The following is a 22,674-nucleotide window of genomic DNA, read 5'->3' as shown; positions in this document are numbered from 1 at the left end:
ACAATGGTTCTATTAATTCATCATTTAGAAAATTCAATAAACCTTCCAAGGCGTTTTCATATTACCGCTTGTACTGCATGTCACACTGGATTACTCTTCTTGTCGCTCCTGAGAAGCAATAAACCACATTATGGATTATATTATGGATTATGAGGGAAAACACTCAGTGTTTGATCCGTAAATTAAAAGTGTAACTTAAGAAAATGAGCTACAGGCTCCCATAGGCCTCAATTTAGTTTTTCTCCACATTATTTCAGTCAAACTACATTATAATTGCAACTATTTGACATATTCACTGGAAGCATTTTCTTGCTCCATTAGTGAATTTATGGATGTCACATTTGACCTTTCACCTTTTAACCACCACGGCAACTTGTATTAGCCAAACAACGGTTAACACAAGTTGTTTGGCAGGAAGTAATTGTTCCAATTATTATTTATTCAACTGTATATTTATTATGAATTTCCTCTTTTTGAGAACAGGCAGTTAATCCTAGGGTCAGTTTTCTATTGATTGTTTTCTGCAGAACAACATGTAGCCTAGCATGTATGAAAACATGCTAGGCTACATAGCTGGTTAGCATCTCTGTGCTGTTGAGGCTGTTTAAAGGGAAACGCTGTTTATGACGCAGTGAATTCAGGTGAAGTCGGTCATTTGATCGACGCTCAGGAGGTTCGGCTCGGTTTCTACGCTAGCGGTTTAGAACCGTTGTGAATCCTGTTTACGTTCAGACAAATTAACTCGACTTGAACAAGAAGAAACCACAAAAAACTGAAACCATTTTCCTGTCTGGTTCTCCGGTTCCTCATTCACGGAGAAATTATGGCAGCTGCCATGATGGAGGGTGAAAGGTAGTTTTTTTTACCGAATCCTGTTTATTGCACATGTGTACAGTCAGTCATAATTAATTTTTTAAGGCCATTTATCACCCTGACCTTTAGGTGACCTTGCCATCTTTCCCACCATTATTTCCTGTTTTCTTGTACAAACTTGAACACTTTCACCAGAAAACGTTGCACCTTCTTCCACTCAGTTGTGTTGCTTTTCTTTTTGGTTTTTGTGACTATAGCTGCCTTCAGAAATGAGCTGATTGTTTCTGCTGTCGGTTCTCATGCAGGACTGGAAAGGCCATGTCTGTCTGTCTGTCTGGAAGATTTCTCCTCTTGTCTAATGACTGACAGCCACTCTCTCTCCCTCTGATATTTACTCAGAGTTATTGAACCGCCTGAAGCCCAGCTGCTCAGGAAAACCACCGACATGAATTTCCACAGCCGCGGTTCTCAAACCGTCACACGTTTGAGCCGCTGAGGCGAAGCCGCATCGCTGCTGCCGAACGGGTCAATTACTTTCACTTCAAATGACATTAACATCATCAGAACATTTATTTGCGTTGTGATCCATGTAGCCTGCGATCCATTATGCAGCTTCCATGCAATTGCGTTTTTTGATAGATTCATGCCCTGCTCTCTAATTATTCATTACTTCTGGAGGTCTGCAGGAACGAGATGAAAAACATTTCTGTGCTAAACGTCTCTCTCTCGCTTCCTGTCTCTGGTTGTTTCAGACTAAATGAGGCTGAAATTATTTTGTCTGAATAAAATATTTGAATCAAATCAAAATCATTTACCAACATAACCAAATCAAAAGCGCTAAAAACAAAAATAAATTGTACCTTTTAACTCTGCGCTCAGACTTGCAGCCTGTTTGTCCTCAGATTGAAACTCAGTAGAAACTGAAAACCTTCTCAGATTCAGTGGCACCTTTAAGACAAACATCCAGTAGCTATAGAAACAGACGAGGTGGATTCAGATGAACCAGTAGAAAAAAAAGATTCAATACTTTTTTTGCTGTTAGAACTTTTAACTTAAAACCCAATTTAATGAATTATTTTTATCAGGTTTTTCTGGAAGTTTATTTTCTGTTCAAACTGTTTTTCTTTCTACTGTGACCACATACATGCTCAGTATGAGAGACGGCTGCAAATTCAATGTGATGCGATCGACTGTCCTCTGCAACATCAGCAAGTTCCTTTGGATCAAACAGAAACATCATAAATTTGATTGCATATCAACTCTGCATATTTGTTAGAGACAGAACTTCCCCAAAGACGGAGCAGAACCCGGCTGCCATGGGATCCCTTCCCTCCCTCTCTCCCTCCCTCCACAGCGACGCTCATGTTTGTGTTTGTTCCACTGATTCCCATCAGCAAACACACAACTTTAAAACAACACCATCATCGACCCTCTGCAGCCGCTCGGCGCTCTCCTCCCTCATCTGGTCCCTGAGGTGGATTAAACACAGACACACCTGCGATCATCCCTCATTGTGAAGCCTCCAGCGCCTGCGGTCCGAAGGGACGGCAGGCCAGGATCTGCAGCTGCTGTTTTCCTGCTAACCGCTCTGAAACACCAGAGTTTAGCTGCTGCAACGCATCATGTTTAAATCACACAACTGAGCTCAATTAGTTATCAGCAACGGCTCCTTTATCCTGGGCTGCCTGCACAGCGGTGAAAACGAGGCTGCAGCAACGCTGCTGCAGCAGCTGCTGCAGCAATCGATACCTGCGTTTCACAAACTGACATTACAAAAATGTATTTTCTTAATGGAAACATAAACGCATAAAAAGCTCCTGGATGATGTGGTTTTTCAGCTGTATTGAAATAGATTTATGTCGCTGTAACAGGATGTTACTACTGGTGAAAACCACAAAGAAGACAACAGGAAGTAGTCTTCTTGGTTTGGTTTTGTCACCTCTCACAGCATCACGGATCATTAAAGGTTTAGTTTCATTGCAACGTGTTGAATTCATCGCTCTTCTGGAAAATCAACGACTGCAGTTTCCACAAAACGCCGCAAACCTAGCCGCTCCCAAGTAGGCGGGGCTTATCGCCCCAACACCTGAACAAAACACAGAGGCTCCTCTGATTGGCTGTTCACGTCATAATCTCATTTAATTGAAACACCACAATTGCAAAATACAGATAAAGATTTGTGGACATTTGATATTTTCCATATTGAGATCAAAGTATTGTAAAATTAAACGATCATGGCTGATCAATAAGCATCCAGTGCAGTGAAATAGAACATCAATGTGTCTCTTACCTGCAGTGTTGGGTGAGTTTTGTCCATGTCGCCCCAGGTAAGAATCCACACCTGGTCATGTGATTTATCGTAGAGCATCTTCACAGGAAACGGGTCTGTTGTCACCGCCTAGAGGTCAAAAGGAGAAGTGACGGGCGCAATGTTTTAACTAGACCAGAAAAAAACGCAGCAATAATTCAGACAAAAACTAAAAATCTGTTTGGAAAAACATTTTTACACATCAGACCCTTTAATGTGTTTTACTGGGATTTTAGTTCACAGACCAACAAAAAGTCCAACGTTGATTTAAAATGTTTTTCAATATGGAAATGTTGAGCTTTTTTATGTTAAGTGACCGTTTGAAAAGAAGATTACTCTGAATTAAAAAAAATATTACAGAAAATTTAAAGAAAAACAAAAGTGTAGAAGAAAGAAGATTGATATTTGTCAAGATATCAATAATTGTGCGAAAATGATGTAACAAAAATGTTTATAACAAAACAACATTACTGGTGGAGTTAGTGTTATTATATGGAGCAAATTTAATTCTAATTAAGTTAAATTTGACCAGTGATTTGGGTCATTATAATGTAGATCTGGTGCTGCTGGAGGAAACCCTACAGACTAGTCCAAAGTGCTTTGGAGCCTCCAGCAGGTCTTATTAACATCTGGATAAAGAACAGATTTGTGGAGTTAGCAGCTGCTATGGTTTACTGGACCTTTGACCTCTTGTCTTTTATTTGCCAACCAGATTCTGTTCAGACTGTAAGTGTAATATTTAAAACAGTTTCTGAATAAAAATCCATTCTGTGGTATCAAACGACCAGAGAAGACATTTTAATAATCCCAACAAGGTTTGGCCCATGAAGTTAGCTTTGGGTTTTTTCTGCAGTCCAGCTGAGCAACGAATAAATACAACAAACAGAAAGCTTTCACATACTGAAGATCAACTTTCATCTATGAAACACAACTAACAGGAGTCGTCACTAACAGAGAAACATCTTTCAAAATGCTGTGAACTCAAATCTTTGTTCAGGTTACAGATTTTATTTTTCCCTTTTGGATTTAAGCCGCTCAAAAATCATCAGATTAATTATCCTGCTGCTTGGAGCCGTAAGGACGGATTTAATGTTGGGTTCAGTGCAAACTAATAACCAAGAAATGCTTTGGATCCGTTGATAAAGCGAACAGCAGCTTTGATAACCTTTGCATGAACCGTGAATGAACAACAGCTTTCGAGTCAACAGAGGTGTTCCTGCGTCGGGAAACGATGAATGCAAAGCAGAAACAGAGCTGTAGTGTAAGTTGTGTTCGCTGCTGGAGACGCTTTAACGATTCCGCCTGAAACGCCACATGAGCAAGAATTGACAGAATACACAATAAAGCAGGAGAGGAAAGAACATGGAGGGATCGGCGAGGTGAGGGAATAAACTCAACCTCAGATCTGCTGCAATGTCAACAACAAGGAATAACACAATCCATTACCCGGTCTGCGGCGGCGGGCCGGCCGGGCGGAGAGCTGCTGACACGCTCACCAGCGGAGCGAGACCAGCAGCTCTGCTGTCAGTAATGGGGGGTGCAGCCCTCTGCTCCGCTCCGGTCAGCCGAGTGTCAACTCAGCGTGAGTCCATGAACGCTTTGAGGAGAAGCTGGACGCTCATGGTGTTTTCAGTGTGATGGGAGCAAAGGTAACGCTGAGGCCGGGCCCTCAATACTGCAGCCTGGGAGCCAGTCCACCACTTAAGAGCCAGCGTGTCGGAAACAATAAGCAAGAACTTAGAGGTGACCTCCTGAGCAGGTAGGGGTCCATCGAAACATCGTCGTCCTTAAAGAGATTTCCATCTGCTCAGTTCTGCCTCTGTCACTTTAAATCCAAACAAGCTGCTGGCCACGCCCCCAACTCAACCTTCACACTCACACCACAAAATGGCTGCTAACAGATGAACTATTATACATCCTTTGAAAAGCAGAAATGGAGCGTCCTACACAAACAACCAGAATGCAGCTTGTGGTTTCTGGCTCTTTCCAGCAGCCATTGTACAATGCATATAGTGGGGAAACCAGCTGACTAACCGTGCTGGTTGCTAGGTAACGGTGAGTCACTGCCTTGGATTCAGGTTTTTGAAATGGCTCGTTTTCCAGGCACCAATAAATATTAACATATTGCCAATAAACAACTGTTTTGGTTTTTTGTTATGTTTTTAAGTGCATGGTCTGTTTTCAGAAGCAGCTGAGATTTAAATAGAATTAGAAAAAATGTACAAGATGTGAATTTTGCAAAATCTCCTTTTTAAAATGCTCTGGTCATGGATTCTGCCGTCTCCTCTCTGCTTCTGAGGGACAAGAAGTGTTTTGTGCCCTGAGAGACCAGAAGGGAGAAGAAAGAGGAGCAAGAAAGGAGGATGCATTAACCCTCTGCAGCCAGAGGTCAGCCAGGCGGAGCCGCGGCGCGCAGAAAGGGCAATGAAGGATGGGAAAGTGGTTTTCCAGTGTTTGATGGAGTAAAACAGGAAAGTGGGCAGCTGGTGGGTCACAGGATGAGAAAGGTTGAGGCAAAGTGTCAGGAAAACATCTTTATGGACATATGTGGCGCAGCACTGCCTTTCTCCACAGAACTATTATTATATCTGTTAAAATTACAAGTTCAGTTTGAATACCTGAAAGAACTCGGGATTATTGAAACATGCAGAATAGAATCAAAAATAAACACAGTGGTGTTAATATTTCACAATGAATCAAAGTAAAAGACAAATAAAACTGAAAGACGTTGCAGTGACATCATGAATGCAAGATCCCCAAAAAGCTGCAAGCTGATGATGATTAGCATCATCATCATCAGTAGAGCAGATGTTTAATGAGCTAACCTACCACTGCTGTGTTAGCTTAGCTAGTAGCTGCAGCTAATTAGCCACCACTGTTAGCTAATAGCAGCAGTAGCCAATTAGCCACCGCTGTTAGCTAATAGCAGCAGCAGCTAATTAGCCACCGCTGTTAGCTAATAGCAGCAGCAGCCAATTAGCCACCGCTGTTAGCTAATAGCAGCAGCAGCTAATTAGCCACCACTGTTAGCTAATAGCAGCAGCAGCTAATTAGCCACCACTGTTAGCTAATAGCAGCAGCAGCTAATTAGCCACCACTGTTAGCTAATAGCAGCAGTAGCCAATTAGCCACCGCTGTTAGCTAATAGCAGCAGCAGCTAATTAGCCACCACTGTTAGCTAATAGCAGCAGCAGCTAATTAGCCACCACTGTTAGCTAATAGCAGCTGCAGCTAATCCACCACAGCAATCACTTATTAATAATCACAAAACAAACATTGAGCCTGAAAACAAAACTGAATGTTCTGCTGTTTGAAATGTTTAGTGTTGAATCCTGATGCATTGGTGGCGTTGTTGTAAGTTGCTACGGCAACGAGTCTCCTTGTAGCACAACCAGCAGAGTGTGAGACAACAGAAGGTTTTTGTGTTATTTTCACTTTGCTGCAGCGATCTAAATTAATAACAGCCTCATCTGCAGGTTTAATGGTTTTACTGGAAAGGAAAAGAATCTTGGTCTCCACAACTGAACCGATAAATCACCAAAAACTAAACAGATGAGAAGAAAAATCTCTAATTGTTGTAAATCAGAAGCTGAGATTGAAAATGAGCAACATTTCAGCAGCAGGGTTTGTGTTTGGATGACCTTTGACCCGTCTCTGGCCACTAGTTCATAATCCCTCCTGCTTTAAATCCCGTTTTCCCCACATGGATAACGAGGCCGTTTATAACGACGTTCCTGCTCTGCTGCCTGCGCAGCAGCTTCTCCCTCTTTCAGCTAATATCCTTCCTTCTGTCCCTCCTCCTTCAGTCGGGCCAATTTCCTCTCTTCCTGCTCCTCAGTATAAATGAGGCTGACCCTCGGAGGGGCCCTGAGGGAATCGGGCTCTAAACAGCCGTTACAGGTAAGACAAATGGCAGCGCAGTGGCACCCGCCCGGGCAGCACCCACCCGCCTGGGCAGCAGCACCCACCCGCCCGGGCAGCAGCACCCGCCTGGGCAGCACCCACCCGCCCGGGCAGCACCCACCCGCCTGGGCAGCAGCACCCACCCGCCCGGGCAGCAGCACCCACCCGCCCGGGCAGCAGCACCCACCCGCCCGGGCAGCACCCACCCGCCTGGGCAGCAGCACCCACCCGCCCGGGCAGCAGCACCCACCCGCCCGGGCAGCAGCACCCACCCGCCCGGGCAGCACCCACCCGCCCGGGCAGCACCCACCCGCCCGGGCAGCAGCACCCACCCGCCTGGGCAGCAGCACCCACCCGCCTGGACAGCACCCACCCGCCTGGGCAGCAGCACCCACCCGCCCGGGCAGCAGCACCCACCCGCCCGGGCAGCACCCACCCGCCCGGGCAGCAGCCACCCGCCCGGGCAGCACCCACCCGCCTGGACAGCACCCACCCGCCTGGACAGCACCCACCCGCCTGGACAGCACCCACCCGCCTGGGCAGCAGCACCCACCCGCCCGGGCAGCAGCACCCACCCGCCCGGGCAGCAGCACCCACCCGCCCGGGCAGCACCGCGCTGCAGGAAGCCTGATTTATCTGCCTAGCATGTGGCCCAGACAACACGTATGTAAAGATGTGAATATCTGCTGTTTCCTTTAACTTCAGATTTCAGCTGAGGTCAGGGGTCAAAGGGCACACTGCAAAAACACTCAATCTGAAGCATTTTTGTCCAGTTTAATGAAAATAAAGAAAAATTAACTGTTGTTTTTATTTATTTTAAGCAATAACCATGAGCTCAATATCGATGAATAAATACTTGTTCCCGATTTCACTTGACAAAATATTTGTAGTAAATAATCTGCCAATAGAAACAGACGTTTGTCATCAATATGAAGGAATCATTGACTCAACAAGCTGAAAAGTTGCTTGTAAACAAGTTTTCTCTGATTTAAAGTGCATGAAGATATTTGCTCTAGATCAGGGGTGCTCAAACTTTTTGAGACCAAGATCTACCTCATGACATGAAGACATACAAATTATAAATGAAACCCTATTGACTCATTTTCTATGCAAATATGCATCAGCTTTATCAGAGACGATAAAGTGATAGAAAACCTAATGCAGTTTCTTCCTCAGTGAGATCCTGACACTGGGAGCAGGTTACTGGTTTCTCAGTCAGAAGCTGGTTGTAAACCTGAGGCCAGCAGGTGTCAGTCAGTTATGGTGGATCTGAAATTTGATTTGATGACGTCAATATGAGAAACTGCAGACTGATAGGAGGAACCAAAGAGCTCTGCAGAGGTAAAGGCAAATCTTCTGAATTTGGGATATAATTAATGTAATTTGACATAATTATTAAGGTAGAAGCCATTTGTTTGATAGAACTTAATCAAATATATTTGTCCTATTTGATGTTGGTTGTGACGTTCACTGCAAACGAACGAGGTCATCAGTCCAAGTCTGTCGTTTATTGAACGTTCAGAAACTCCAGCGGCTGTGATGAACCACAGCGAAGGAAAACAAAGTAGAATAACCCGAACAACTCAGAACCACTCGCACCTTTTTACTCTTTTTCTCTCTTTATCGTTAAGCACACCCGTTGCTCTGGCAACCGCCTGCGCCCCGCAAGCCGAGCAAAGATTACGATAAAAACGTTCAGACCGTTACGATATCAGGTTCCAGTCTTTATTATTATTTAATGAAGCTACAAATGTTTTGGATCTTAGTGAATATTTTGAAAAGTCTGTCAGAAGAGGAAGTGCTGCTCTCAGCGTCCTGGAGGTCTTCAGTTTGTCACCTGCTGCAGAGATCCACTCAAAACCTCCCCGCGATCGACCGGCGGATCGCGATCGACCGGCGGATCTCGATCGACCGGCGGATCGCGATCGACGTTTTGAGCACCCCTGCTCTAAATGAACCAAAAACATTTTGTAACATTTTGTGTTTTCAGAACGTTTTTTAAATAAATGAATAAATCTTGAACTTTTCCAGATTTTGTCTTTACAAGCACAAACTTCAGAGAATATTATTTGTATTTTATGCAATAAACCAACAAAAGTTCATGACCATCAAACCAACTGACTCCAGATGAGGAGAAACTGCAGAAACGCAGCTCCTCCAGAGGTTTCCAGAGAAGATTAGTGAGTAAAGCAGGAAGACAAAAGCAGCAGATCTCAGTTATTAAAACAATATTTCTAGCTTTGGACAGCCGATGGATCCGATCCATTACCCAGCATGCTGCAGTCTGTGCACGTTACAACCTCCTGCTGCCAGTTATGAAGCTAAAGCTGTTAGCTTAGCGCTAATAACGAAAACCACTGAATTAGTTCATTTAAATCAATATTAAAACTATTTTAACATGTTTTACTCCAGGAAAAGTAAAAACTAATTGTCCAAGAGTAAAACAGTGTTTATTCAAAAGTAACTGATCAACTTATCGTTTAAAAATTACATCCAAATGTAATTTTGGATGTAAAAATCCAGAAATTTTACTCAAATAAAATACGAAAAGTTCGTTCAGGTTGATGCAGCTGCTCACCTGAACCACTTTCTGGGCCTGGATGTCGACGACCAGCAGCCGGCTCTGCAGCGGCTGCGTCACGTAGATGTACTTCTCCCTGACGTTGACGGCTGACGACCAAACGCAGCGCTGCGGGGTCACGCCCTGACCTTTAGGACACATCTCCTCCTGAGGAGGACAGCAGGATGAAACGAGCGTGGAGCAGAAACGATTCCGGATTATCACCGAGTCGTTCAGTCCGTTTCACAAGAAGCTTCAGCTGCAGAGTTCAGTTATCACTTTATGCCACCAGTACAAACATTGACCCTTGACCTGATGTGAAACCAAGGAAAAAGTCATCAGAAAAAAAAAAAGGGAGCAAAAAGTCTTGGGCTGTAAAAACATTCCTGTGCAGCAAATCTAACAACAGTCCAGATTATGTAAACAGCGGAATGAACCTTTAGTTTTGCACTAAGAAATATTTTTGTAACCAGATCGTAATGTTAGCGTTGCTAGCTGGTTGCCGTACTTTTACCATTTGTATGAATCTTTCACATCTTTCCTGTCACTTCAAAATCACAAAAGATTTCAAACTGGTTCTGCTTCTCAATGAAGGACCACTGGAACACAGACTGCTGCAGGTGAGCCACAGGCATCACAACTCTTTCACTGACAAACACAAAATCTTTCCAAGTATCTGTGGATTAGAGGATCTTAATACACAAGCATCCAAAACCACCAGATTCCTGATCATTAAGGTTTTCCATCATAAACCAACCAGACGGCTTTTCACTGAAATAGAAGATCTCATTTCCTTCCACTTGACGTTTTGCAACGATGATGCTTTTATATAAACATAATAAATCATCAGGCAGAATCTTTAAAACCTGTCCTGAGCTTTTCTGATCCACTCAGAAACTTTAATTCAGATTTAAACCCAAACTCCAGGTTTTCTAACCTACAAAGCCCAGAGAAACCGGACACAGAACCATCCAGGCTCAGGTGAGTCCGCCGCTGGCGCCGCCACCGCCGGGCGCCGCCGCCGCTGGCGCCGGGCGCCGCCGCCGCTGGCGCCAGCTAGAGAGACTTCTGTTTAGCAGGAACTGAACGCTACACGACTTACAGCGTTTACATCGATCCTTAACACCATTACACTCCTGAAAAACCCAGTTTCCCCTGGAAAACAGGAATCTTGGACCTTTATGACGCGTCGGATGTTTGAAGCATTTTAACGCATTTGCTGTGAACAGAAGCTTCCTTTTTCTGAACAAGGAGAGTCTGGCATGTATTTGTGTTCAAACATATAAAAAAGGAGAAAATCATCCCAGTTTCACAGCAATAACTGAAACATCCAGACTTTGCCTGGTTTTCTCTTTACTATGTTCACATATGAGCAACATGCAGCTTCCCTTTGGGATCTAAAGAGTTTTGCTGAGTTGCATGAAAGCAGTTCATGGTTCAGATGTTCATGGTTCAGATGTTCATACGTAGGTGGCGACGATCCTCTCTGTCCGCTTCAGGTGTCTCCGTATTTCACATTCGCTGGGCTGCAGGACAGTGATGCCTTCATCAGAAAACACGTAAAACATGTTTCCCACACTCAACCCTGCAGCAGGACAAGAAAGGAAATGTTGTCAAAATGTCGCCTTAGAAAGAACAAATGCAGTCTGAGCCACTCTAAATGCCACTCTTGTCAAATCTGGCATTTGTGATGGACATTTCAATTTCAGAGGGACTCAGTGAGGCTCCTGTTAGCGAGCTATTATATGCTGCGGCGGCGCGCAGGCCTTCACAAGCTGCTGTCAGCCTGGATGCAACCGGACGATCAAGCTCTGCGCTGGAGACACGAAACGCCACAGATCCAGCAAAACCAGCCGTTTGACAGAACCGCTCTTCTGAATGTCATTCTGTATCGCAGGCGCCCCCTAGTGGTCCGTCAGGACTGAGTGGAAACAACCATTTATTTAGCTGCTTCAGCTGCAGCTAGCTTAGCAAAGCATCGTGTTCAAAATGAAACCAGGTGAAACCAGGTCACTAAAAACAAAAAGCTGAAGATGCCAGAGGAAAGCAGAACTTTACATAGATCCATGTAGATCTAAGTAAATCCATGTAGATCTAAGTAAATCCATGTAGATCTAAGTAAATCCATGTAGATCTAAGTAAATCTATGTAGATCCATGTAGATCTAAGTAGATCCATGTAGATCTAAGTAAATCCATGTAGATCTAAGTAAATCTATGTAGATCCATGTAGATCTAAGTAAATCTATGTAGATCTAAGTAAATCTATGTAGATCCATGTAGATCTAAGTAGATCCATGTAGATCTAAGTAGATCCATGTAGATCTAAGTAGATCCATGTAGATCTAAGTAGATCCATGTAGATCTAAGTAAATCCATGTAGATCCATGTCTTTGGAGACGATCTGTGAGCAGCGTCGCCAAAGCAACCAAGTCTATTTTTCTGTTATTAGGTTTATAAATAGCCCTAAAACATTATTAATACACACAACACTTGTAGTTTTTGGATTTCTAACATTGAAAGCTTAGAATCCATAAATTCAAAAATCACAATAACTCCAAACGTCCCGAATTGACTTGTTTATTTCTGCCAGTCACTTTTACGAAACAGCGCCACCTTTCACATCAGGAGGAGCAAGACCACCTGACCTTAAGGTCACATGGGGGCAGTGATGCCGTCTGACATGCTGCTGTGTCAGGATGGGAATCGGGAGCCGGTTCGATTCCCTGGAGTCGTTTCGCTGTAACGATTCTTCTCATCAGTTGCCGAGACGTAACAAACGCGTCAAACATCCAAGATGGCGTCGCAGCAGAAACTCCACATGTTCATATCCCACAAGATGAACCTTGAACTGCAATAAAACATCCAGGTCCTCCAACAGCTGATCAGCTGACCTCACAGCCTCAACGCCAAGCGTCTGACACGTTGCTTAGCAGCATCAGCTGGTCTTAGGGGCGGAGCCTCAAGCGTTAATCTGCTGGTTTAATGACGGAGCTGCTCTTCATATGAACTCTGCAGCTTCAACATTTCAAACTTGTTGGTTTTGAAAAAGTCTTAAATAAATGGAAAGAAGTTAAAAACTAAAGTTTATTGTGATGCTTTTCAACTTATTCCACTGAATCTTACAGCAGAAATCACACGAAGCTTCTGCTGTTTTAGCATCAAATGTATTTATAAAGGAAAAGCATAAAATATGGCTTGTTTCCCTTTTTCCCTTCAAATGTATCAGTAAAAGCTCTGATCCTCTGGTTCCTTGCAGGCAACGTTTCCTGGAGGAAACGACTTTTTGGTCTTCAGGTCAGAAAATCTGCTGACCCCTCAAAACAAGCCTGCAACAATTTCAAGTGCACAAAGAAAAAAAGATATTTTAAGAACTGATAATGTATTACCTTCTTCTCTCCAAAGGATGTTTGCAACTGCAGAGAAGAAAAGAGGTGGAAAAGAAAGAAAAACATTAATTAATCTTAGCTTACACATTTGCTGCAGCTGCAAATTGTTCCTCACTGGTGATGACAGGCCACGTTTTCTCCCAACTCTGAAGATTATTATTTTCCTTAGTGGAGACATGCAGACAGTTTTTCAGTTTAATTAAATGTCTAATTAAATCTCTCTAAACACCGAACATCATCTCATAAAAGTGATAAAATCTCCTCAAAAGAAATATTGGCAAAAAACAGTTTTTTCCAGTCGGATGAACCTTTAAGCATAAAACATAAAAAAAGACAAAACTTCCACATTTCCATTTCATTCATCATTTTGTTTGAGTCGGCTGAGAAGGACGTTGGTTCAGATCCTAACAGTCTTTCTTTTGGTTTATTGATAAAAAGCTCTTGGTAAAATTTGAAGCTTTTATGGATAAACTGACATTTCAAATCAGCTCCTGAGAAACTGAGCATTTCCCCAAATTCAGTTTTTTTTTTCAGGGTTTTTATTCGTCTGGTTGATTTTGTTTGTCCCAAAGTCGTCCAGGAAGCCAAATAAATGTTTAAAATCTTTGCTGCAGTACAATAATCCATTACATTTCATTATTGCTACAGTTTTTAAATAAATTGTTTATCTTCCGCTAATAAACACTGAAAACACAAAATCCTATTTTTGGTCTCGTTTTTAGCACAAATATGAAATAAGATTAATGTCAAAGTAATTTTTCAGCAAGAAATAGAAGCATGTTTTACGTGAATAATTCCTTCATAAGGAAAAAGTTCTGGTTCCATTGCAGATAAATTAACTTATAAAATGTCGTTACAAGTGAAATAATCTGCCTATGAAACGTTTTCATCAGCTGCTGTGATTCACACAATCAGTCGCCCAAAAGCTACAAACCTTCCTCAGTTCTTTTTAAAAGATATTTGACTTCCTCTATTTGTTAAGGTGCTAGCTGAGGCTAATGCTAGCTGAGGCTAATGCTAGCTGAGGCTAGTGCTAGCTGAGGATAATGCTAGCTGAGGCTAGTGCTAGCTGAGGCTAATGCTAGCTGAGGCTAATGCTACCTGAGGCTAGTGCTAGCTGAGGCTAATGCTACCTGAGGCTAGTGCTAGCTGAGGCTAGTGCTAGCTGAGGCTAATGCTAGCGTGTGCACTTGGCTCTGACATAACCCCGAGATAATCAGGATTATGGATTCGCCGCAGTGAAACATCACTGATGCCAGATCCTGCCAGCTTCTTGCTGGAGGACGTAAAGTTGCTCGCTAACGATGACTAGCTTTGGCTTCAGCTCCTAAGTTGTTAACAAAATCTTAAGTCTACACCAAATATATAAAAAATAAAAAGATGCTAATTGTCAACACTACAACCAATAGATAACAAGGTCAGAAAAAGTTTTAAGAAAAAATAGAAAGGGAGAGGGAAGCAGCCTGGTTATGCTAACTTGACTATGACAACCTCAACATGGAGACGTGCTGCAGGATTCAATGCGTTTTGGTTCAATTAATAAACAACAAAACAACTTAAACATCAACTGACAGATGATCAATAAAGCAACAACTGCTTTATTGTTTAAATAATCTAATCTACCATCACTGTGGTACATGTGTTGTTGCCTGTTGCTATTGCAACAGGCAACTTTAATTAATTGTTAAACTAGTTAAATGTAAACAGTAAAGCGCTAGCGGTGCGTAGCATCGGCTACATGCTAAGCTAATGTGATCAAGGCTAAACAGAAAGGTTTTTTTTGCTTTGTCTTTATTATAATAAACATCTAATGTTCATCCTGACTGTCCTGGCAGCTGAAGCCAAGAAAGCTGACATAAAAACCAAATGATTAAATTTGGCTTCTTTTGTTGCACAAACGGTGAAACCAGCAACTGGAAACCTGCTTTGGAAATCAATCAATCTAAATCTGTTCCAGAATCTATTCTGTAAGATAGATGCATTATGTTAAGAACTTTCCTGTCATATAAAACGCTGCAGCCAGATCCATCACAGATCCAGATCCATCATAGATCTAGATCCATCACAGATCCAGATCCATCATAGATCCAGATCCATCACAGATCCAGATCCATCACAGATCCAGATCCATCACAGATCCAGATCCATCACAGATCCAGATCCATCATAGATCTAGATCCATCATAGATCCAGATCCATCACAGATCCATCACAGATCCAGATCCATCATAGATCTAGATCCATCATAGATCCAGATCCATCATAGATCTAGATCCATCACAGATCCAGATCCATCATAGATCTAGATCCATCACAGATCCAGATCCATCACAGATCCAGATCCATCACAGATCCATCACAGATCCTGCTTCATGCATCAGACTCTGGTTTACCTGCAGCTTCTCGTCGCTTCGCTCTCAGAATCACGATTTGCTCGTCTGCAGCTTTAATCTGCTTTAATCACTCAGTTCTTTAAAAGACACTCAAAAGAGAATCTGTTTCTTTCAGGCCTTCGTTTCATCTGGATTTAGCAGCTGCCTATTTGCATATGTTCTTATAGCGGCTTCTGTCATGTTTTTATTTCCATTGACCTTTTATGCCTTATGTCTTTAGAGCTCTTATGCTCTGAAGTGCTTTGTGAGTGCAGATGAAAAGGGTTTTATAGATAAATCAATTATTGCTCTGTAAATGATGGCTTCCTGATCTGATGTTATGTCAAAGTGTTCGACGGGGATTAGAAATGTTCATTTGCATTTCTAAGCTGCAGATTCTACAGTGTTAAAAATAAAAGGAAAATATACCATAAAACATTTTTTCAAAGCTTCAGATTATTTCCAGGAAACATTCGTCATGAGAATAAATAAATAAATCTCTTAACTTCTTTTTCTTTTTAACTCTTTCAAGGATGGAATAAAAATATGACAGAAAACTCTAAATGTATTTTATCTCTTCCGCACAGGCAGAAAGTTAAACATCTGAACTCAAACCTCAGCAGAAATCTGTAAAATAATGGCATCAATATTGATTCAACACAAATCTTCTGGTACTTATAGGATTTGACATGAATGCAGAGGGAAAAGAGGTTAATATAAACATCCGGAAAAATGTAAAAATACGTTTCAAATTTATGCATCACTTTTGTACAATCCTTCAAATTAAAAACATAAAAAGATGTAAATAAACATGAATAAAATCCTCACTGGAATGGAAAGGAATAAAAACAGTTTCTAAAATATTCTGTAAAACGTCAGATAATCTCAAGAAGTTCCACTTTAAAGATTTACAGATTAGAAACATAAAACTGTTCAGTTTGTATTTTGTTCATTGTCTGATTCTCATTGGCCGATAAAAGCTCATCTAAAATAATAATTTAATCCCCATAAATCACATGGAATACCTTAAGATCTCAGTTTACAAACATAAAACCTCCTGGAGCTTTGAAGGAATAAAATGATTAAAACCCAGAGCTTGGAAAACCTCCAGTTTATTAAATTAGTTTACTTTGTAAGCAGCAATATCTATATTCAGAGCTTAGTACTTTAAAAAAGGTCAAGAACAGAAAAACATTGAAGCTTTTCTGGATGCATTAAACTAGAATGTCGCATTTATTGCTTTTTAATAAATGTTTTCCCTCACATTCACGTTTTATTGGTTTCTGCTTTTGGCTCCAAATCATCACACCAGGAAAACAAATGGATCACAGAAACTCGTCCTTTTTTACTTTTGGGCCAGAAAAACTTTTATTTTCATGATTTCTTATTTTATGCTGCGTTGCGTCGTTTGTTTGATTTATTGGAAATGACAGCAGGTCTCACCGGGCCGACTGGGTCCATAAAGGAAACAGGCAGAACCGTTTGTGGAAACGGGTTTGGTATCTGAATGGAATAAAGTGAGACTTGCGTGTTTTCTTGGCTGAATCTTCCACAAACAGAGAGGAGATGTCTTCGTCCACTCCCGCCTCGTTCTTGGCGATGCATGTGAAAGCGCCGGTGTCTTCGTAACGGACGCTGGCGATGAACAGTTCGCTGCCGTTGGCTGGCAGGAGAGCAAACAGAAAGCAAACCGTAAACTGCATGTTCTGATCGGTTCTGATTGGTTCTGACCGGTTCTGATCGGTTCTGACCGGTTCTGATTGGTTCTGACCGGTTCTACGGCTGTAGAACCGATAATACGTGAAACCTGCAGATGAAGCCGCGGCTGGTTTAGTGCAGAGGAAAATAACTCAGAAACATTTTTTCCCGCTCTCTGACTTGGCGACGCTACAACTCCATGTTTCGGGTTTCGACATTTAAATCACATCTAAGATTTATGGTGTTTTAGTGGTGTTTTGTGGTGTTTTTGTGCTGTTTTATGGTGTTTTTGTGGTGTTTTATGGTGTTTTGTGGTGTTTTTATGGTGTTTTGTGGTGTTTTTATGGTGTTTTTGTGGTGTTTTTATGGTGTTTTTGTGGTGTTTTTATGGTGTTTTTGTGGTGTTTTTGTGCTGTTTTTATGGTGTTTTTGTGGTGTTTTTATGGTGTTTTTGTGGTGTTTTATGGTGTTTTGTGGTGTTTTTATGGTGTTTTTGTGGTGTTTTATGGTGTTTTTGTGGTGTTTTATGGTGTTTTTGTGGTGTTTTATGGTGTTTTGTGCTGTTTTTATGGTGTTTTGTGGTGTTTCTGTAATGTTTTTATGGTGTTTTTGTGGTGTTTTAGTGCTGTTTTTATGGTGTTTTGTGGTGTTTTGTGGTGTTTTTATGGTGTTTTTGTGCTGTTTTTATGGTGTCTTTATGGTGTTTTTGTGCTGTTATGGTGTTTTTGTGCTGTTTTTATGGTGTTTTATGGTATTTTTATGGTGTCTTTATGGTGTTTTTGTGCTGTTTTTATGATGTTTAATAAATGCTGGCCATGGTTAGGCGCTGTGTGTCTGACCACATGCAGCAGATCTGTCTCATGTTCATCATAGCCATATGGGAAACCATAAACACCAGCAAGGAAACAGGTTAATGGTCTCATGTGTGACTCCATGCTCACACACAACACCAGGAATCACTGCAGCTGCTAGTTTGATTCCCAGAATCAGGAGCTAAAATCACAAGAATGAACTGCAGGAGCATCAGAGCGAAACTGATGCTGAACAACTCTGCATTGTTCTGGCTCTATAGAAGCAGGTCATGTAGATTGAAGGGAAAAATCCATCATCAAATGTTTGCAGAAGCTTTTTGTGCAGCTGGACTCCGATCCGCTGCTCCGACCTGCAGCTGCGCTGCTCACAGGTCACTTTCTGCAGAAACGTTTAAGGCGGATCCGGTTCTGTCCAACTGAGACACAATAAACACGGAACCTTTTACTCTCCATCATTTATTCTATTATGCTCATATTTACAAAGTTAGGCTCCATTTTTATGTTATCAATACTTTAAGATGTAAAATAACGCTTCAAAATACCTAAAGCATTTTTGAATATTTCACAATATATCAAATGCAAATGAGTTTTGAACTTAATATATTTTGATATATACATTAATATACATTTATAAATACATTAAATTTATATTAATATATAAAAAATTCGAATATAATTTAAATGTAATATAAAAAATATAACTATCTTTTTAAATATATATATATGTAGAATATATTAGTATATATTTTTGAAATATATGGCTGTATATTTATTAATGAACTAAATTCAGATTAAATTACAGTGTGTTCAAAAGTATCATCTACTATATTTGTTGATCTATTGGGTTATTATATTTTAATATGTGTTGAAATCAGCTGCATTATGATTCAGTCTAATTGCTGCATGCAGAGAAGCTGGTTCTGGTTCTGGTTCTGGTGGTTAATCTGTAAACGCTGAAGCTCCCAGTCTGAGTGTCAGAGGGTTGATGAGAGGCTGTAACCAACGGTAACGACCCCCACTCGGCAAAGAAACTCCTTAATGAGAAGGAGAAGAAGCAGCTCTGTGTCTTGAACAGCAGCTTAAAGACACAAAGCCTTTCTGGTTCTGGTTCCTGCTGATAATACATTAAAGTAAAAGGAAATTTAATTTTTCTTTTCTTCCCCCATCAGTGAAAATTTTACCCACATTAATTTTAACTGCCTGAACCAGCAAAGTCATTTTGAAGCTTTTCTGGAACTGATCAAGACAAAGTTATTTGGCGGGCCGCTAACGGCCCCCGAACCACAGCTTGGACACCCTGAGGTCAAAATTTGTCTTGATAACAAATCCAGAAGTTACTGCAATAATCAATAATATTGTTGTTTTTCAATAATAAAATAAATCAAGAACACATTCTGAAATATAAACATTAAATTCTGATCAACATTAAATTCTGATCAACACTAAACGCTGCAGCTGTAAAACATTTAAAAGAGACAGACTGACTGATTGATAGAGTGATTGATTGATCGATCGGCTGATTGATTGATTCAGTGACTGATTGATCGACTGATTGAGGGACTGATTGATCGATCGATTGATCGACTGATTAGGTGACTGATCGACTGATTGATTGATCGACTGATTGATTGATTGATCGACTGATTGAGTGACTGATCGACTGATTGATTGATCCACTGATTGATTCATCGACTGATTGATTGAGTGATTGATTGAGTGAGTGATTGATCGTGTCCTGTGCCGCTGTGCTGCAGCTCCTCACCTATGAGCGAGAGCTGATTGGAGGCGCTGAGCTGCAGATCCATGCCGTTCTTCAGCCAGAGCAGCTTTGGGTCGGGGATGCCGTCGGCGTGGCAGTGCAGGCTGGCCGACACGCCGGGCTCCTGCGCCTGCGTCTCCGGGTAAACCAGGATCACCGGAGGGACTGGGACACAGCAGAGGGACGGGGGAAGCCATGATTACGTCCCGTTTCATGGTGGGCCGCGAATCTCAGGGGATAAAAAACACAAACACCACACGCTACGACGGAGAGAGAAATTTATCTCAACCCGCCATGAAATATATTCACAAATAACAAGAATGCGAGGCTCTGGGGGGCCGTCCGTTATTACAGCGCCGGCCCTGCGTGAAATAGATGCTGGACGGCTCCACCACTTACTGCGTCCTCTGGGGGGACGAGGGCCAATGAATGCTGAGGAACTGAAAGTCACAGGACATATGAGGTAATAGTTTACAGGAGCAGGTGGGATGCAGTTCGACGCTGATGCAAACCTGCTGCTGTTATGTTGAAGAGCCTTCATCACCGTGACCTTTAACCTCAGTAATGATCTTTACGGTTATTTTTAGTCATTACAATAATTGTCTCTTAGTTTAGACAAAACTAAGAGACTCTATAAACTCGACCAAATCGTGGTGATATTCAGTATTTATGAATATCAGCCTGTCGACTCAATGATACGGGTTGGGGTCAGGGCTAGGGGTCAGGGCTAGGGGTCAGGGCTAGGGTCAGGGTTGGGGTCAGGGCTAGGGGTCAGGGCTAGGGGTCAGGGCTAGGGGTCAGGGCTAGGGGTCAGGGCTAGGGGTTAGGGCCAGGGTTAGGGTAAGGACACCCCAGCTCTGGCGCGAAGGACGCGTCGTTTCCTCTTGCAAAAGAAGGAAATCGGCCACAAATGGCCGCGATTCAAATAGATCCTCCTGCAAGTTTTGGCTCTTAAAACTACTGTTGTTTACTGGAAGCTGTACTTTACAACTCCTTTTCAGTGTTTATTAGGTGTTACTTTATGGTGCAAACACATTTCCAGCAGCGACGGCGTCTCACTCGTAAGTGCTAAAATAATATAGAGCAGAGTTTTACACTGCAGTTCTGTGTACTTAGGGAAGCTGAAGCTGCAGCATTGTCATTCTCCTCAGCGAACAGATTGCTTTAATAGCGAAGCGGGATGCAAACCGCCCACTTAGTCTAATGTGGCACTTGGCTCCACTCCATTCCACCTTATCTCACCTCCTCCTATCTTCTTTGAAATACCCTGAATACCCAAAGCAAACATTTGGTAATTGCCCTCTGCTGATAACGCCTCCCCAGACTGTCTGCATGGCTCCTCTTTCCACTCAGAAGCATAAGAAGAAAATCTGTTTCATATTATTTTGCTTAATTTATTTAGTGGGCAGAAAAACCAAACAATCTCATATTTTTTATTGAAAAATCTTAAATCAGGGTTTGAGCAGGCAGAGATCTGAACCTGTTCTGATGTTACCAGTTTTTCTACCAGCTCAAGTTTTTTTGTGGATTTTCTGAAAAATAAAATATCCTGTGGGATTTGATCTTCAAAAGGAGAAGCTTTTAATAATCAGATCTAATATTTTATATGCAAGAGCGGTTACTAACTACTGCAAAATTATTTATTTCAATTAATTATTTACACCAGTGAAACTACGGCATGTTATTGTCTATATTCAGAAATTTCCCGCGAAAAGACCATCGTCTCCTGTCCATCCATAGCGCCGTTTCCTTTAGTCACCTAACCGCTAACTAGTTAACGGTTCTACCGGTTACTAGTTAATGTCATTTAGTTCATTTGGTTAACGTCCCCACAGTTTGTTGTTCCATTTTTATTTGAAATGCAACAAAACAAAAAGTTTGTTTTTTTTCTAGCATCCACAAAGTAGGACAAGGACAAATGTTTTTAGCATTTCTTCTGGAAATTTAGGAAAGAAATGAGCCACTACTGACCATTCACCTGCAGCACATGAGTCTGATAGAGGTCTTCGTAGCCATAGGCATGGCAGCTGTAGTTCCCCATGTGTATTGTTGTCACCTTGGTGATGTACAGCGAGCCGTCGTCCCCAAAGTCCTGCAGCACCAGGAAGAGACGGAAGAGAGGAGTTAGGACTGGTGGAGATGGGAAAGGGAGCGAGACTGGGAAGAATTGGGTGCAGCAGATCCACAGGGAGCCGCTGGGAAACGCAGGCAGCTTGATAGACTGCAGAGAGCGGCGCGGAGAGGAGGACCGCAACAGCAGGGCATGATGGGAAGAGACAGGGGAGAGAAAGAGTGATGGGGAAGGAAGACAAACCATGAATCAAGGGTTTCCCTGTTGAGCTGAAGCAGGCATTTGGGGATTTGATCCTGCTCTCCCCTCATGACGCTGCCTCAGCCTGATAAATGGCAAGGGTTAAAAATATAAAGCCCATTAGGCTGATGAATGGAGCCAGAGCTGCTGGTGCAGCGTGAGCCAATCAGCAGCCACTTCCTGCTACAGGTTGGCGTGAATTAAAGCATTAAACTCTCTGCTGTTGCTCGGATCTGATGGATCCGACGTGACATCTAACCTTAAAAACCGTAAAAAGCCGTTTGGTCTCGTTTAGTGAACTAAATACCTTAGAACACTAACAATAAAACCACATTAATAACAAGAAATAGGAGCTTTTTAAAAACCAGAATTCCCCCATTTTGAAGAGAAAGTTCTCATTGCAGATTATTTTAATAAAAATATTATTTTGTTTGTTCATCAACATTAATGAACTGTTGATTTAAATCAAGCTCCTGTCTTGGTGAAGAGTAAATTTTCTCTGATTTGAAGACATTTTCTCCAGAAACTGGCTGTAATTCTGTTGTTTCTGGGCTGTAAGATGACAGTGAATGAAGAATTGAGGGGGCAGAAATGAGCCAGAGGTTATTCTTTGTTTTACAGCTGAAAATATCTTTTATTCTTTCTGAAGAACAAATGAGAACATCAACTGAAGTTCAGCACATTTCATTCAGTTTCTGCACATAGAAACACAGTTTCTAGTTTAATTAGTAATAATGCAGAATCTATTTT

General features: G+C 41.9%; 1 protein-coding gene across 6 annotated transcripts in view; it reads right to left on the bottom strand.

The window, feature by feature from the left end:
* Nucleotides 1–22,674, bottom strand: part of fstl4 (follistatin-like 4) — a 172,837-nt gene that overhangs the window by 8,149 nt on the left and 142,014 nt on the right. For 2 of the 6 annotated variants that reach the window (XM_055051381.1, XM_055051380.1), the window contains exons 8-14: nucleotides 21,585–21,705; nucleotides 19,617–19,778; nucleotides 16,873–17,007; nucleotides 12,973–12,999; nucleotides 11,051–11,169; nucleotides 9,603–9,752; nucleotides 3,104–3,211 (exon numbers count right to left, since the gene is read on the bottom strand). In XM_055051381.1, coding sequence (XP_054907356.1) covers nucleotides 3,104–3,211; nucleotides 9,603–9,752; nucleotides 11,051–11,169; nucleotides 12,973–12,999; nucleotides 16,873–17,007; nucleotides 19,617–19,778; nucleotides 21,585–21,705 — 822 coding nt within the window. Of the gene's footprint in view, nucleotides 1–3,103; nucleotides 3,212–9,602; nucleotides 9,753–11,050; nucleotides 11,170–12,972; nucleotides 13,000–13,056; nucleotides 13,137–16,872; nucleotides 17,008–19,616; nucleotides 19,779–21,584; nucleotides 21,706–22,674 lie in introns of all 6 variants that reach the window. The other 4 variants (XM_055051382.1, XM_055051385.1, XM_055051383.1 and 1 more) reach the window with 4 other exon arrangements.

Source organism: Poeciliopsis prolifica, unplaced genomic scaffold (genome assembly GCF_027474105.1).
Source record: "Poeciliopsis prolifica strain line A6 unplaced genomic scaffold, Auburn_PproV2 SCAFFOLD033, whole genome shotgun sequence".
In the NCBI taxonomy this organism is placed as follows: Eukaryota; Metazoa; Chordata; class Actinopteri; order Cyprinodontiformes; family Poeciliidae; genus Poeciliopsis; species Poeciliopsis prolifica.
Note: the sequence above shows the minus strand (reverse complement) of the source record. Positions and strands in the feature narration are given on the sequence as shown.